Source organism: Melospiza melodia, chromosome Z (genome assembly GCF_035770615.1).
Source record: "Melospiza melodia melodia isolate bMelMel2 chromosome Z, bMelMel2.pri, whole genome shotgun sequence".
NCBI lineage: Eukaryota > Metazoa > Chordata > Aves > Passeriformes > Passerellidae > Melospiza > Melospiza melodia.
The window spans coordinates 41,407,215-41,425,977 of NC_086226.1; the positions used below are offsets into that span (position 1 = coordinate 41,407,215).

Sequence of the window (18,763 nt, forward strand, 5' to 3'; positions counted from 1 at the left end):
GCTAGAGCCAACCAAGCAGTGAAGCAAAGGTCCTGAAAAGGCTCAGGACGGATGTGCCAGTTGAGAAGCAACACGCAGATGCCAAGGTCCCTTTGGACATCCTTTTGCCCTGAAGGCTTCCTGCCCTCCTCCCTTTCCCTTTCATTAGTGCATCCCTTCATTCAGCTTTGTAGCGTTTTCAGACATCTGTCTCTTTGGTTTTGCAAGCCAGTAATAGGAATCTCTTTTTGACCCAGCTTTCACCTCAGCCTTGTGCTGCCCTGGCTGCATCTTTGCCAGGGCTGTTTTGCACTTCCCTCCAGCTCAGTTTCTTCTATCCACACTGTTGGTGAAGTGTGGATAGAAGAAATTGAGCTGGAGGGACCTATTCCTTGGCTATTACCATTTTCATGTTTGATTGTACCACTATTTTCAATCTCAAGTCCCTTGGCTTTTTTTTTTCCTAGCCAAACTGCAGTCCACAACCATGTATGACTTCAACCCTGGCCTTAGTCTTGCATGAATTCCGTTACAAGACACAGGGCCAAGAGCTGATGTCCAACACCTTTGGCCTGGAGCTGGTGTCCTGCACTTCTGCCTGCTACAGCACACCAGACAAGGGTGCCCAACTCCGCTGTTCAGCAAAGCTACACTCCTCTGTCCTTCCCCATTTTTTCTTTGTCTAGTCTTCCTTAATAGAACAATATTACAATCTTTCTCCTCTTTTAGTTTTTTTCACTTCTGGTGCCTCCAACTCCACAGGCACTTTTGTATAGTTTAACAGTTGGCCACTCTTTCTCTGTTTGGAGTCTCTCCCTCTTTCTTTGTCAGCTTCTACAGTTACAAAGAGTATCACTTGACCTGTTTAGCAATTTGTGTTTATAAAGAAGGGGCACATTTATGGGAGAAAACTGGAGAGTTCTTTTCACCTCTGAGTCAAGAAACCCCTAAATGATAATTTGGCAAAGGCTGAGAGACTAAGTAGGATGAATCACTCCTACAGTACGTACTCCTACTGCTGGAGCTTGATCCTGAGCTAGATGGTTTTGTGGTCTGACCTCCCCAGCTTTTTCAGACACCATCTTTCCCCGCCTCATACATTTGTCTGACTCTTTATCCTCTCCACCCACCAGAACAGCTACTGTCCCAGTAACTACAGCAACTCTCTTTCAGGAAAGATGGCTCTCTTCCACCTTGTTGTCAAATTCTGTTGGGTTTTGTAGTTGTTGTTTCGACTTCTTTTTCCCTGTCAGATTCTCCTTGCGGTGGCTTCCAGTTAACTTTTACATCTGCTTGCTGAGCTGCTGGTCCCCTTCATTTTCCCCAGCCCCACTAGAGGGCTGCCAACTCACTCTGCTCCATGAGCTGCTCCCCTCTTGCCAGCCGACTGCCACTTTTCCATGGAGTCCAGAGGAGCATTAGATAGTCGGACAGCTCAACCCTGAAGTTAATGCAAGGTCATGCTATTTTATTTTCTGAAAACAATGATCAAACACATACTACTTAGAAGAAATAAAGTTTTATCACTGCTGGTTCAGCCACTGCAGTCTCTGCAAGCACTCCTAAGAGAAGTCTGACCCTTAAGATAAAAAATACACACAGGCAGTTGGAAGTGGTGGCCTGCTAACAACATTTGTGACAACACACACTGAGGCATGCAGCATAAAAATAATACATCCACAGGCAACACATGGGACCCCAAATCCCCAAAACCTCTAGGTTTGGCAGGGTGTGCATGTAGGTCAAGGGTAGCGTTCACAAACTTGCATGTGGTTCTTTTGCCTCTCAAAAGCAAGCAGAATTGGGCTGAGACCATATCAATACCCCCAGTTAAAGCTATGTCACTGCACACAAGACAATTAGACATTTACAAGGGAACAGAACAAGTCAAGGGGAAGAAGAGCCCTTCCTTCCATGACAACTTTCACCTCTGGGTGATGAAATTCAGCTCCTGTTGCATACTCTCACCCATGACCTTTGAGCTCCTTTTCTGCAGTGACTGTGTCTGAAAGTGAGCATTAGACCCTAACTTTCTTTCCCACCTTCTTCTTCCCTACCAATCTTGCCTTCACCCGGATGGAGAGCACTAATTTAGCAGTGAAGCATTTTAAACCAAGCATGGCTAGGCATAGAATATCTCATATCAGATCCACCAGCCCACTGCAGTCCCTGCATCTCTCCTGTGCTCTGAATACCATCCTGACTGGGTTCCTAAGGGGACCTGCCATAGAGATGCCTCAGTCTGCAAACTCTGCGTGTTCTTCAGTGTGAGCCATATGACAAGATTCATATGTTAGTAGAGATAAGATGGTCACCAGTTCTGGAGATAAGCAGAAGCTTTCATAAAAACTTCAAAGTAAGGATCAAATGCTTAAAATTGAACTTCTGTGAATTACACAGTTGATAATATAATGAATGGCTAAGTTGGTTGGGTTTTTTTGTGTTTCATTCTCAAACTCTGCTTCTCCTTTGCACAAACTCCTTTTGTGCAATGCTGAGAAGTTTTGTCTCAGAATCAGCTTCAGGAACAGATATTAAGATTTTTCTTTCTTCCTTCATTCTCATTCCTCACTATATGGTTTCCTAGCTTGTGTTTCCAATAAGAAATTAGAAAAACAAATAGTCAAAACCACAGATCTGTTTCTTCTCTATTTCTCACTCCCTTTGTCATGCCCAGGAGATGTCATCCAGTTTTAAGCAACTAGAATGAGTAGTGCTCATATAATCTTCCTGTTTCAATTTAAAATCAGTTTCAAGGGAAGAAAAGCAAACTAGGGGGATGCAGGTAAACCTCTGAAAGACATGGGGAAGAGAGAGGGAAACAAAAGGCAGTTAGCACCAACAAGTCACAAGTAGTGGATCATCCTAAGAGAAATAAAAATAGAGAAATTAATATCAGTGTCTAGATAATAGAGATTTTAGATGACTTCAACAAGCAAGCTGACACTTGTAAAATAATCCTATGAGGTTTAAGATAATAAACGTGTATCTGATATAAAATGATAACCGTAGAAAGAATATTATTTTAGGACTTTTTAAATTCTGTTCACAGTTTGGTAGCAGCTTCCTTGTGAATACATTATCATAATAGGACAATAGAACAAACAAGCAGAAAAGACACTAGCTCAGCCATTATGGTGCTACATTTGGCATACAAACTACCATTGTTGAGCAGTCCTCAATCCTCACAGCAGCAGCTACTCTGAGACCTTTCAAGGCTGCAAAAGACTCAGAAATTCTCTATCCATAGAGGGTAGTCCACATCTCATTTATTCCTATAATGTGCAGATTAGGGCTTTCAACAGCATCTGGAAGCAGTCATGCAGTTTGTACACACAGTTTCTCACCATGCAGATTTTTCTTATCTGGATTCAAGGATCATGATCTACTATTAGGATCACTACCAAAATTCTGGTTCTTGGTATCAACATAGAATAAATTTGGTATTTGAGATACAGTTGATTGAACACATTGGGATAGGATGATCCTTTATAAAATCCAAAAAGGAGATTTCTAAACACATTCCCATTTCTAAAAAAACCTGTGAGGAACAATCAAAAGAATCAGTCAAACCAACTAATCTTGGTCCAACATCCTCTCTTCACAAGTGGCCAAAAGCAGACGCAAAACTGGAAAATGCAAAAGCAGGACAAACACAGGGTGACACTGTCTCTTATACCCCTTAACCTTGTTGTTTATAGCTTGTCTTAGCTTATGCTTTTCTGCTCACAAAGCAGCAGGACATGCAAATTAAGACAATCCCTTTCTTCACTGACCATACAGAGTGTCTCAAAACTCACAGCACTGGGAAATTTCCTCCCCTTCCCCCAGCTATTGGAAGCATGAATAAGAAGGGTTTGGGTAAGGGCTTAAGATGTTCACTGAAACTCCAATGAATAAAGAATCACAAAACTTTTGTCGTGAAGGGACCCCTGAAGGCAATTTAGTCCCTTCAAGGGGTGCTGTTGCAAAGCATTATTAGGTCAGCCATGGCTTTACCTATCCCTTGTCATCATGGCTGCTGCTCAGCAATCACATTCCAGCCTGTACTGACAAGATGGGAAGTAAAATCCATTTTTGGACAAGTGCTTTAATTTCCAAACTACTATGCAAGATTTTTGGAAGGAAAAACAACTACAGAATGCATCCAGGTTATTTTGAATACTTTTGACTTTATCAACAGAAGTTTCTCTGAGAGTATATTTATTTTGTTAGCACACAAATTTCACTTCACTGAATATGCTTGGCAGGTAAGTTATGTTAACACCCTTGCAATGTGAAGAGGTGAAGGGAAAACAAACTTTTACAAACATCTGTCAAGTGAACAGAGTATGTCCAGACTTATGGATCTTGGCATGGTGAGACATCTTTCTGTAAATCCATCTGTCATTACTGTCCATTCTCAACTTCGCAGAAGCATGAGTCACACGCATTACTGGGGAATCCGATCAAATTTCTTTACCTTGGGGAAAAGCACACCAACTGAGACTGAGCTGCTTCAAAAATACATGCACTGGTGTCTGGGAGAGAGCAAAATCCAAGATTATAGATACAGAGAGATATAAAAGTTAATTGTATTTTCATCTTTGTATGTTGAGGTAGTCAAAAAAGCAATCAGTGTGAGGATAGGAACAAAGATCCAAACGAAACAACTTTATACTACCATGTAAATTTATGGTGAACCAACACTTCCAGTGTTGTACATATCTTTTGCTTTCCTTGAGATAAATTAATGAAAACTAGAAAAATTTAAGCAAAAAGAATAGTAATGAAATTTCAAGATATCTTAGGTGGCTTCTTCTAGGAAGAGAGCTTCCTAAGGAACTGAACAGGTATCTATGAAATCAGGAGCAGCTAGAGCAGAAGGAAGAGTGACTCACCAAGAGTATTCCCAATACAAGAAATTTGATGCTTGCACTTAGAGCAGGCCACTGGAAGGGGCATTGTTAAAAGAGCAGTTGAACAAAACTTACCAAAGGTAGGCCCCTGTGCTGCTGCAGAAGACATCATTAGGGACATAACCTCAACTGGCAGGCCCTTCAGTTATAAGTTAAGAGAGGCCCAGGGAGTGATCCCTCTCCATGTGCACTCTTTTCTCTCTGTTGCCTGAGGCTCCTTACACTTGCCCAAGACAAGATAACAGGCAGACAGGCTCATGGTTTAATACAGTAGATCAATTCTTGGGCATGGCTATTAAAAATTATACAAAAACACCAATAAGTGAGTTTCAATACTGGATATTTCAGGTAATACAATCATAGAAATATGAACAGAAATAGCTAGAACACAATTTGCAGGAAGAGATTAGCTAAATAGTCATTACAGTCTTCCATCACCTCTTGGCCTAGGTAAATACTAATAACTTGTGACTCATACTGCTAGTCTGCAATCAAAGAATAATTTTAAAATGCAAAATTTACTTTGCCTTCCAAACACTGATTAAGAAAAAGCATCTGGAGGTTATCTGCATACACTTGAGTTACCTCCTCAATTAACATTACTCTTACAGTAGTAGATAGCCTGAAAAATGTAGTTGTCTTGGCTTCCACTGTTTGGAATAAACTATTTAGCATTTTACTGAAAGTAAACAAAATCACTAAGATTATGCACCTCAACAGTCTGAGAGCAGTCAGAAGCAGCACCTGAAATCCTGGTGTGCAAGTACACATGTAGGTAATTACGGACTCTATTACAAAGGTTAAAAGGGAAAAAAACCATTTGACTCAAGGCATGTGCTGTGGTGTCATGGTTTGACACTGGCCAAATGCCAGGCACCTACAAAAACCTCTCACTCACCCTTCCTGCTACAGGTGGACAGAAAAGAGAAAATTTTGTGAAGGCTTCATGAGCCGAGATAAGGACTGGGAGAAAACACTCAAAGAGCAAAATAGCGTAAAATGAAATTTATTGAGTTTATTACTAACAGAATCAGAGGAAGATAATAAAAAGTAAAACCAAGCCCTTAAAGAACACCTTTTCCCCCCAGCCCCTCCCTCCTTCCCACTGACAGGGCAGGGAGACAGGGCGTGGGGGTTTTGGTCAGTTCATCACCCGAGGTTTTCTTCTGCTGCTCAGGGGGAGAAATCCTTCCCCATTGAGGCCGTGGGGTCCCTCCCACAGGACACAGCTCTCTGTGAACTTTCCCAGCATGGTTCCAATCCCACGAGCAGCATTCCTCCCCAAACTGCTGCAGTGTGGTCACTCTTCCGTGGGGTGCAGTCCTCCAAGGACAGGCTGCTCCAGCCTGGAAGCAGGGCCCCCTCTCTCCACAGAGTCTCCCCCTGGACCACAGCCTCCTCCAGGCATCCACCTGCTCCAGCACGGGCAGCTGGTGAATCTCTGCATCCCCCATGGATCCCCATGGGCTGCAGGGGCACAGCTGCTTCACCATGGTCTGCACCATGGCCTGCAGAGGAATCTCAGCTCCAGTGCCTGGAGCACCTCCTGCCCTCCTTCTGCACTGACCTTGGAGTCTCCATGTTGTTTCCTTCACACGTTCTCATCTCCTCCTCTTCTCTGGCAAGGAAAAACTGTGCTCACTTTGTTTTGTTTTTCTTCTTAAATACATTACCACAGAGACATTACCAACATCTCTAACTGGTCCAGGCTTGGCCAGCAGCATGTCCAACCTCAGAGCCACCAGGGATTGGTTCTTCCAGACATGGAGGAAGCTTTTCACAGAAGGCACCTCTGTGGCTCCCCTGCTACCAAAAACCAGGCTGCACAAAACCAACACGTGGTTTTGTTCTACCATATTTCCAACGCTATTCATTGTAGATACTGCTAGCTTCCAACACCAGCCCTAGGCTGCAGTGGTTACCAGGCTGCTTCTTCAGACGTGCATGATGGATGTCACCATCAGAGCGTTGGCTTTGTATTACCCCCTCTTACTTCTTGTCTTGGGTGGGCATTGCTGGAATGCATTTTTTCCTGGTTCAAAGAGGTCTGTTCCTATCTTCTTTTGCCAGCTCCTGAAAGGCACCTACATACTATCTCAGCCTAAAACCTCTATAAAACACTATATTCCTTTTGCTGGAACAAGCCAAAAAAAAACCCAACAAACCCCAGAACAAGCATGTTCTGATGAGAGTGAGTCATTTATTGAAGTTTTCTGAATTGTCTTGCAGTTAGCAAAAAAAACCCTCAGCATTGAACTTTGATCTATATTTTACAAAAAAACCAAAATAAACTCCAATAAAGAACAGGGCATTGTGCATAAAGGACAGACACATGTCCTTTGAAAACATAATGTTCTCTCCTCCCTGGTCCTTCACACTGTCAGACAGCATTTGTTTTGCAGCACTTCTGTCTTAACTGTTGAGTTTGGGAGCAGGCAGTGGAAAACAACTAGCTTGGCTTCTGATTAAAACTTTAGCATCCACAAGATATGTCTTAGAATTATGCCTAGGAACTCTATTAAAAATATCCCCAAATCTCCATCAAAATACAAAACCCAACAACACTCCAAATTGCAAATTCACAGTACAAACACCAATAAAAATTAAACCTTCCCAAGTTTATAGGATAACAGACATCTATGGACACTTTCCCCATTACAGTCTAACATTGACTTGAAAATACAAAACCAGTATTTAAATACATGTCAAAATTAACTACTTTGCCATTGACCCTTTAGTTAGAAACCCACAAATAGAATTATTCCCAGAGCAGACCCTACCATCTCAAGTATCATGAGTGATGGTGTCTCCTGTAACAAAGCCTCCAGCTTAGCACTGTCTGTTATTGTGAAACTACAAATTATCAACATGAAAGTCTGTGCCATGTCTCACACTAAAAATTGTGCAGACAATGAAAATCAAAGCCAAATTATCATCAAAATAAACAGCTCCAAGGCTCTTATGCTGACTGAATAATTCATGATCACATTTAATTCAGTCCAAGTTTCTATTCTAGTTTTGACAAAGCCACTGCAGCAAATCCAGACAGCAGCAGTCACATCTCAAATACTCCAAGACTGATACCCAGATATCACACTCTGTGATATGCACAGTGTCTTGCCCACTTGTGAGTCATCTAAGCCACAATAGACTGGGTTACCCAAACCCAGCATTTCCACCCTCTGTGTTTTGTTGTTCAAGACTAAAGTGTTTACAAAGGTCATCTCACCTATTTTACAATTCTCAAAGACAAAAGACTTTTGTAATAGGGCACATGGGCTGATTACCCGAACAGAGATGTTTGGCTACCCAAACAGAGATGAAGAGTGAGGAAGAGTAAAAGGAGCATTTATACAAGGTAGGTATAAGTGACATACATGAAATGGTAAAGAAAAGGGAAGCTCTGACTCAGAGGAACAGAGAAGCAGGTGTTAGATGCACCTGAAGAATTCATACTTCACAGAAACAAGAAATACTCTGATGAAACTTAGTTACCCAGTCTTACAAACTTGAAGTCATGAATATTTGACTGCCATTATTGTATTCATATAAAGGCAGGTAGCATAAGCATCTGATTTTAGGATTTAACTTTTGCACATAGCTGCAATCCAAATAAGCTCTGCAAAATCATGGAAAGAAGGCATACAATAGACCTTCACCTGGTCTGCTGAACCAGTGCAAATTACTACTTACACAATAAGCAATAATAATTTTGGTATTACTTATCACTACTTACACAGTATGTGCATGTGAAATTAAAAGTTTTCTGGAAAAGTTTTTTTTTTGACATTTTGTTCCAGTCTTACCAAAGAGAAGTGCCGTTAAATTAAGTGCCATGGTTCAGAACCAGCATTACAAAACTCATGCAAATGTTCTACAGAGACCTCTTACTGCTACCCCAGTTTTTAGGTACTGACATCTCTTTGAACACAATATAGTCATTTTTCTCCACCATTAGGATTGTTCATTATGAGGATGCAATTATGCAACTTACTACCCACGTTACTGAGAAGATTAAAAAAAATTGTACACACAGGGAAGCACGACCCTCTTGCAAATGTCTTGCCAATCAGTTTTCTCCCATGGCTTCTGCACATCCACAGCATAAACTTCCACCCTTAAGAATCAAAAGCGGAAGTTCTGCCTGCTGTGTGCAATGTTAACTGCCAAATTTTCTCTCCCCAAAGAAGAGTTGCAATTGCCTAGTTTCAATACTGTGGAAGTTGAACCCAACTCAGCAATTGTTTAATTCTATTTTATGAGCAAGATTTCTGGAGACAAAAAGGGCTTCTTGTGCAGTTAAAGGCAGCATAGTCCAAATGTTCAGGACTTCACTGAATTAAGCCCTTACTAAGCAACAGGAGCCATATACCTGCCATGAACTGTGGAAGAGTATCAATCTCCTCTTCAAGAGATCACATGGACATTAGAATCCTGACACTTTCCAACCACCTTTATTAAGAAATCCAGCCCCTGAGAGCCATAAAATATTTTAGTTTCAATTCACAGACAAACATTTGCACCATCACAGATTTTAAAAGGCACGATGTCTTCACTTCAGTAGATTAGACCCTGTATCGTGGACAACTCCAATGAATAATTGCTTATGTGTAAATTATTCACACTGTTACACTACAGTCCATGAGATTACAACAGAAAAAGCTATTGCTGAGTTTTCTGTTGTATATCTCTCTCATATATATCTTTATTTTACAGTTATCTTTGGAGGTACTCTGTAAGGAAATAAGTTGTATTCCCTGTTAATATTGTACTTATTACAAGTGGATGTCACAAGACAGGAAACAGTAACTTCTGTAAGTTTCTTACTGGGTCCCATCCAGTTTTCAAAGAAGTTAAGAAATATTTGATTGTCATAAACTGAGGGAAAGGAGATGACAAGAGAGCAGCTAAAGCTTTTACTACTCTGTGTCACTCTGCAACAGAGTTCTATGGAAGAACAAAAATATTGAGATATATTGAACAAAAGATGCAATAGAATATAATTTTATAAAACATATGGGGTCACTCTAAAATGAGTGCAGATAAAACCATATTTAAATATTTATAAAAATATATATTAAAAACATATAAAATCATACATTTTCAAGAGAAAGTAATATAATAAACTAGTCCTGTTCAAGACTGCTGAAAAGGGTTCTTTGGAATGTCACAGGCAAAGCTATTAAAGAAAATAAAGAAAAAAACCAACTGCAAGTTAGGTAGGGTAGCAGAGAGCCTTGACTGCAGGAGTCATAGAAATGAGGTGAAATTCAAACAATACAGAGAGCTATGTTGCTATCTGTTAGAAGTTTCTTAGCTGAATACAACAGAAAAAGCAGACATGACAGCTTAGGACTCCCATCAGTAAATCATAGACCAGAAGTAAACTTTTCAAGGCTTTGATGAAACTGAAGAAGATACAGGAGGTGGCTTCCAACAATTGCAAGGGCCAGCTATCTGATCCAAGAGTCCAGAAATTACATTTTAGTTCACATAGCAAGTTGCTGTTAAAGATCAAATGCTTTCCCAAAGCAAATAAGAGACTCTGGGCTGGGAGGCCTTCTCCTCTGTAATAAAATGTCTGTAATTGTTACAGTCAAAGAACATAAAAAGGTCATTTCTGGGCACACACAGAATACTCTGACTTGCTCACTAGTCCCACCTGTCGAAACCCTGTGATGAAGTGGTAATGCAGATTGCTGGATCCTCACACTGACTAATAAAAGAGCACCCCATACCTTTTCAATTATGGTATTGCAAATATATCATTACTATCCTTTACAGAATTTAGACCCCAAGTTTTCAAATTCATATAAAATTACTAAAACAATGAATTTTCACATATGCAGTTCTTGGAGAAATCCCATTTTACCCCTCAATGGCATGGACCTAACCAACTGCTCCAAATTTTGCTGCCAGACATATGTCATAACCACCCCAGGGCTATTTTAGACTTCTGGGTACAATGACCCTGACAAAAAGTTAAGTCAAATGAGTGGTCTGGTTTTTCCAGTCAAGCTGGATGGTTCTACTTGTGCCCCTAAATATTTTGCTAAGTCAGGCTTCAATGAAGATCAGGATTGCAAAGACATAACAGCTGCAGAGGGTCATATCAAGCCACCAAACTAACATCATATCTCTGAGAATGGTCCACACAGGATAACTTGTACCAGACCAGCATAAGCACGTGTGACACTGCCCACATCCATTCCCTACTGAAGGCCTTAGACATTTCTAAAACATACAGGAGTAATTTTTTACTTATTAATCCTCTCAAAAAAGCTCTTTTACTTGTTTTTGTACTGTTGCTGGGAACTCATTCTATGTGCACCATGGAACACTACCTCCTTTTTTATATAGGGCTGAGAAGCACAGCACAGCCTGACACATTCTGTAATTTGCAGTCATTATGTTTTTCATAGAGACCACCACGTAACAGATACAGATTATTCAGAAAACTGTCGTTAAAAATAAAGCAAAGACATTTTTAAGTCCTCTAGGTAGATATAGTTGTATTTTCAAAGGTGGTATGAATCAACATACACTGAATCCACAGTAGGTCTGAGATGACAGCTCTGATTGTCCTAAAGGCAATTTTACAGTCAGCATGGTGTACTTACCATGCAGAGATCTGTTCTGAGAGATGGGGAATTGCCTTGTGTACTCCAGAGGACAAGAGGAGGTCTCAGGAAAAGAGCCCCCACAAAAATGAGCAGAAAGATGAGAAAGAAGGTGAGAATTAATTTTGCAAGTCATGAGAACTATGGAGAGTTTATAGAAGCATGCACTGCACTCCCATTTCAGCATCAATTTTTATGAAAATAGGTACTGAATACAAACAAAATGCTGAGAAAATGCCATTTCCCCATAAAAGTCTGAAGTGCTGGCTTATCCTTAATGTTATCGAAGTTTCTTGTGTTTCAATTCCCCTTGCAGCTTCTAGCAGAGACACACATACATTTGCAGATACAGTTTGTCCCATAAAAGTTTAAATGAAATGCCTTTGTATTAACTGGCTTTCTAATATTTCACTTCATTGAAAAAACACTCCAAAAATATACTATGCCATTAAAAATGAAAATTAAAGGAAAAGTCATTCTCTAATCTTGCATTTTAATTTCAATGATGATGTATGCAGAGATATTTTTTTTAATTATTCAGTCACTTATACCACATTCAAAATATGATTGCCTCAAAACACTTACTAGGAGTAAGCTAAGAAATATATATTTGGAAGTCTACAAAGGCAAGCTAAAGGCAAGGCTAGGCACAGTTCCCATCTTTTTGGAGAGTGGGATCTTCATCTGTGCCTTGAAACTACCCTTCCAGCCAAGGGAGTTTGCTCCCACTTGGTCACACTGAGACAACCTCTGTGCTGTTGCAGGAATCCTCATCCCAAAGCAGAAACTGTCTCCTCAGTGTTCTCTGGGGAGGCAAAAGCCACAGCATGAAAGGCATTAGGCCATCTCAGAGCTTGGGACACTGAAATTACAAACTTTTCCTATATCAGATCATGAAAGAGTTTACCCTACTTCTGCATATAATAAAATAAAATAATTTTGTTGTTATTGATCATGTTACCACATTGGGAAAATGAAGAAGCCTTACCTAAGATTACAGCAAATAAGAACTATTCCTGCATTTCTCATGTATATCGTAAATACTCATGTAAATACTTTGAATTTTCTTTGTTACATGAGACGCTTGCCAAAAAGTGCAGTATTTACACAGGTTTAGGCACAGGTTTGCACAGTCTTTACACATGTTAAAGTAACTAGATTATACTATGAACACAGTAATTTCACTGGTACCCATGACAAATTATTCCATTGTCATGGAAGACCAGTGAAGAGGCTGTGACTGTACAAATAGGATAAATACACTCTAATTTGAAAAAATTTATAAGCATGTTTTACTGCTAAACACTGATTCTGAGAAAGAAGCAGCTGCAAGAGTGCCCATCCTATTTAAGATGGCTTGGTTTAATGATTTTCTGTGTTGCCCCGACAGGTAGACTTGCAGTTGTTCCTACCTGAGATTATTACTTCTCACTGAAATGTGTACAGTATGAAGCAGCACAGCAGTCTTCATGAATTTATATGTACAGCAGAACATACACGACCCACTGTCATACACTGTACCCTTCAGTTGCTGCCAGCAATAACAGGAAAGCATTTCATCCATGTGCTGCCTCTTATGACTAGGTTCTCCACAAAAAGAAACATAATGACAACAGAATCAGCAACAGCCTACTCATCTACCTTGCTTAGTTTCTTTTGACAGATTTGGGATCAGAAGCAAACCAAATAAGAAACGATATTTATTTAAAGATTGATTGCTAAATTCTTCACCTTAGTGCTCCACTTAATCTTCTTCTTCAAAAGGGAATGAACTTCCATTTCAGTATGTGCTCACTGAACACACAAGTATTAAACACACAGTGGAGCTGAATCTGTAACTACATACAAGATGTTATGGCTGATGGTGAGATGAGTAAATAATCACTCATTTTATTTTTCACCCTGAATATTGATCTAACAGTGCAACCTCTACCTAAGGTGTGAAATACATCATCACAAAAAGTTTAAAAAAACCCCATGTCCATTACCAAGCAAGGAGGAAGAGCAGCAAGCACTGCAATTCCATTTGGGAGACACTGGGCCTTTTTAGATCTGATCTAGTTGCTCAATGCCACCTACCTTTATAATAGTGTCACACCACCCTTATAATAGTGTCAGAGCTGAGGTGCTTATGCACTTGGTGAGGTGCCCTAGTACAAGAGTGGCTAAGTCTCAGCAAGAGCTGTAAGGTCTGAATCCTATGCTTCCAACCTCACAAAGGAAATTCACTGGGCTGTAGTTAGGTGTAGTCACCTGCTGAAGCATGTATCCATCCTGACAGTGTGCATTCTGCAGCTGATGTTGCAGCTATCATTAGCACTCAAGCTTTAGTAACCTAAAGTTGGTTTAAAACTACTGTGGGTATCTCTATGGTAACATGCCTTTGGACCTCCGCACTGCAGCATGAAGTTAGCAGTACCAGAGAGGGAAAAATTTTTCAGCTGATCCTCCCAGCTAATAGAAGATATTAATGTATTAGAAATAAAGCCTTTTGAAGAAGCTGTAAATCAGGTGAATGTTTTTATCAGAGTATAACCAGAATCTCAAACTGACTATAGTATGTTCTAATTTATGAACAAATGAAAGATTTTTCCCAGAATTTTGTGGTTGAAATATTTCTCTTGTTGAAGCAAAATTTTCAAATAAACAGAAAATCCAATTCCTACTAACTTCCCATTAGCATACAAGTCAGTTGCCGAGTGAATTTTTAAGAAGGCAAGCAGGAAACATTTGAAAGGAGATTAGAGAAGATGTACAGAAGGCTCTTCCCTGTTTTACACTTAATTCTGTGACAAGCAGCATGAAGGTACTTTTTTTCTGTCATACATTTATGCTATGATTTTTGCCTGTCCATGGCATGCAAATTGATCGTAAAAAAGAAGATATACCTGTATTGTAAGATACTAACCACTTCAGTCAATACTTGGAATACACAAAGAACAACCCTCCTTCAGAATGAGGAAGAATGACTGAAGATACTTAGCAGCTAGTAGAAGCAGGCTGTGAACTGTGACCAAAAAGAACAAAGAAATGCACACATTTAAATGTATCCTGCTTTGATCCCATTTTCAGTAATGGCAATACCTCTGCAACCATTCGAAAGGGCAAGGAGAGGGGCAATAAAATAAATAAAAATTATTTGGGGAATAAAGTCAACCAAAACTGGAGGAAAGATGCCAGCAGACAGCTGACCCAACCTACAGATAAGAATGCAGCAAGTATATGTACAAACATACAAAAAATCTCCTATTGTTCAAAGAAGGCAAACTATCCTCTTCCTATGTTATCACTTCCTCAGTGATCCTATGCTGAAAGAACAGGTGGAAACCAAAAATCCTGTGACACAGGGAGAGTGGCAGATCAATGAAAGAAAGCACTGCTGACATCTCCAAGTGATGCAAATCTTGTAGCTGTACCAATGCCTGGCCACTACCCCCCTCACCTACCAAGAAATGTTGAACAGTTATCAGGGGGAGTTAGAAAAAAGCCAATTGGAGCAGCAGCACAGCTCAACTACAGCTAAAATAGCTAAAGGCTGTGTAGGAGGTATAATGCCAGCTGTTTTGATCCCTGTGAGCCCCTTAGCCACAAGAGAATGTATTGCAGCCCAGTCATTTATTCCTGTTGAATTAAAAATAAAATGTGGGGAAATTTTACAAAAATCTGAATAGCCTTTTGCCCACTGCCTATCTAAAAAAAGCCAGATCATCATCTCACTGGTGTCAGTGTTATCATTCCAGATGCATGATTTGCATTCTAACATATGGAATCGCAACTTCTGAATTTGTACTACTGGACTATATGTATGCATTTCACATTTCTACACTGGGGCTGGAAGTGCAAAATGGCACCAAGTTTTAATGTTGCATCATTAAACATTGTTTTGTACAGTAAACACTATATTTTAAGCTCATTCATTAGATTTTGAAATAAAATGCTTCTCTTTCTTCAGTGGTAGGAAATGATACACAAAAAATTCAGATGATTAAAGGTCATCCTTTGATGGGCAATCACGTGCATCAGCCATGCAGGAAAACACTATTCTCTGACAAGAATTCACATGTGAGCTACAGAAATACAGCACCTTTTTCAGTATAAAACTATCTACAGGTCTGTGGATATTTGCAACTAAAAAATAACAATAAAGCGAACATGAAAGGAGGCCTTAAAGGAGTTACTTCCAGCACAGCAGATTTTTCAAATCTAAGATGAGGTCACAGATAACTTATAGCTCCAAAGGGGCAAAAAATGCTTCATCTAAAAATAGCCTCTTGTATAAATGCAGTGGAACCCATGAAAAAGATTCCCTTTTTTGAAGATAGTTCATTACTGAACTCTTTGAACTGTATAGATAGTCCCTAAGCCACTAAAAAAGGCAGAGGGCCAAGAGAGATCTGTATGTGCATGAGCTGTTTTTGTTAATGTGTATCTGCAACCAGACACCCATTCCGGTTGACTGTAATACTCATCAGTCCCACTAGTTTTCCTGGTCTCAATAATTTTATATTTCACTTTCATAAACCTGAAAGAAAAAGTCTGACATCTCTACCACCAGGATGCACAGAATATAACTTAAAATCATGACATTTAAAATATATTGTCTTTAAGACTTGCACAACTCTTGTCTTGAGTGTGAGCCTTAAATAAATCTATCAAACACATAGTTTTTAACCCAGTAATGGTGTGAGAAAAAAAAAACCCAGTTCCGTTGCTCAGTCCAATCTCACCTAAAGGACTAGAGTAGTAAAAGCTCTGTCACACAGAACCAAAAAAAATCCCAGAATGTATCAAAGAAACCGTTGCTCCAAACAAAATTATACTATTTATACAGTTACATTTGAAAGAAAACAAAAACAAAAACCCATGAAGTTTAAATTATTCCCATGCACCAGACTCACAGAGCTAACACATTTTGTGAATTCTGTCCTAATTGGGATGGCAATACACAAGTCCCTGATGACATTTAACAAAGTTATCACAGAAGTTATACTAAAACCAGTTACATCAGTAGTATCACCATTTTGGAACAATTATGATTCTTAGTGTTAACTTGTTTTGCTTTGGTGTTATTTTGTTGTTGTAATTTTGGTTTTGGGGAGAACACCTTTGCCTCTTTTTGTCAAAACCTCTCAGAAAGCAGGTGGTTAGTGATCTTCAGTTTGTCTAGACTAATATTAGGTACTTCTTTCTTGCTTTCTAATGTTTGACTATAAGATGCAGGAGTCCTCTGCTACTGTGATGGGCTCATTAATAAAACAGAGACAAGCACAGACTAACAAGTGGCTTTAAGCAGTAGTGGGTAAAGTTTTGTACACAGAACATCATATAGGCAATTTCTGTTGCAGCAGCATTGAGTGGTAAAGATACATTTTTGTTGTGCAGCTCTAAGATTTGGACAGAAATCTCTAGATTCAGACATCACATCTCCTCAAGACTCAAAGCATCAAAGAATCCAGTGCCACCAAGAAAATACTTTTATTTCCCTCCAAAACACCTCTCTACCTACATGTCCCTTAAGCCCCATTCCCTTTGGTATGTCTCTGCCCTGAACTCCTCCAGCCCATAACACAGGACCCATCCACAACCACCCCAACTTGGCTAGATTGATCATTTTTTTACTAGAGCAATGATATCTCACCTGCTTAGTCCATCTCAGATCTTCACTTCATCCATCTCTTCTCTAACCACCCACCACACCATCATAGTACTCCAGCTGACCTTTTTGACAAAAGTAGCCAAAGATTTCCCAGGTTTCCACCAGCACCCTGTGGCTGCCATCCAGAGCTCCAAGGGGAAGGAGAGCTGTCCAGCAGCTGCAGATCAGTACACCACAACCATGAGAATGCAAGAAATCTTAACTTTTTTGTCTTGCTATCCTAGTCTACACACTACAATTTGGGGTAAAATGCAACAGCCTGAAACAAGGCCATGGCAAAGGTGTTTGACACAGCAGTTACTGACTTCTTCCATGAGCCACAACACTGCTTAGAATATTAACACAGACCTAAACATTTAACACATGTGAATGGATTTATTCTGGAATGTAATATAACCAACCTTTCTGAAATCTTGTGATTTTTCACAATATAATTAGACAGCTGTTTAAGAAAGATTTGTCTTTATGACAAGGAGGAAGTAATGATTCATCAGGCAGGACTCTTTGGAATGCATGGATTTCAGGGAAGCAATCTTAAAAGCGAGAGAAAGAGAAAGCCACAACAGCCAACAGTCCAGTGAGAAGAGTACTCATGTGGGAGGACCTTTTTACACACTTGCAAAACAGAGACTTGAGCTTGGGTGTCTATCCAGAAAACACCTGAGTCATCACATTAACACCTATTCTGGGGTCTCAGAAGAAATTTTATTAACTTTGGAAAAGAATACACACAAAAAGCTAAACCTAATTTTCTCTCTCCTTTTCTAAAAGAGGTTTCTTGGTTTTTGGGCTAGCAAAATGGTTTGATAAATTGCATTTTATAATGGACATGATAACTGCAGGGGAACAATGATCATTGACAACATGCAAGTCCACAGTGCCCTCAGACAACCTTCTAAAATCTGCAGCAGAGGAGGAGGAAAGCCTCTCTTGCTGTTTTTGTAGCAAAATGGCTAACCTAAGAGAAAAAGGAAAATTGAGCGCTGGAAAGCTAACACCAGAGACCTCATGTTCAATTCCACATTCAATTACACTGATTTTTTTTTACAGCACTGAAAGGTATACCACCTGTAACTATATCACTATTTGATGAAAACATGCATATAACAAGACAGGAATCAGACCTCACTCTTCCAAATAAAAACAAATGAATCGTAATTAAATCTGACAGGCTGCAGCTCTATATGAAAACTGACTGTGAGCAGTTTCTCCTAGGCTTACAAACAGATGTTGAATAGCTTGATTTTTACTACCTATATTGCTTTAAAACTCCCTTCTGTCCATTTCATCAGTGGATGTTACTGACCCTACTGATGCAGAGTCTCTCAACTATCCACTGTTCCTTTGGAATTCTTATTTAAATGTCGCTTAATAATATCTATACACACATTCACGCCTGGCTGTATTGTCTGTGAATTCTGTGTACTGGAATCCAGGTGGCCCAGATCTCTGCAATTCCTGCTCCATTTTTCCATGCTATGAAACCAACTGCATTGGTCCAGTTTTCCCATCCTTTTGGACCAAAAGCTGCCTCCTCAGATGCAATCTGAATCCAGGATAAAAGGTCAATTAATTGTAAATCTATATCAAAATTAGACATGCATTTTCAA

The 18,763-nt window shown here is 39.7% G+C and overlaps 1 protein-coding gene across 5 annotated transcripts in view; it reads right to left on the bottom strand.

Moving 5' to 3' along the window:
• PDE8B (phosphodiesterase 8B) overlaps positions 1-18,763 on the bottom strand; it is an 86,595-nt gene that overhangs the window by 44,499 nt on the left and 23,333 nt on the right. The window contains exon 1 of one of the 5 annotated variants that reach the window (XM_063180129.1): positions 11,498-11,536. The exons of the other annotated variants lie outside the window; for them this stretch is intronic. Within the exon in view, the coding sequence (XP_063036199.1) occupies positions 11,498-11,500 (3 nt within the window). The 5' untranslated portion in view covers positions 11,501-11,536. Of the gene's footprint in view, positions 1-11,497; positions 11,537-18,763 lie in introns of those variants that run through there. 5 annotated transcript variants of the gene reach the window in all.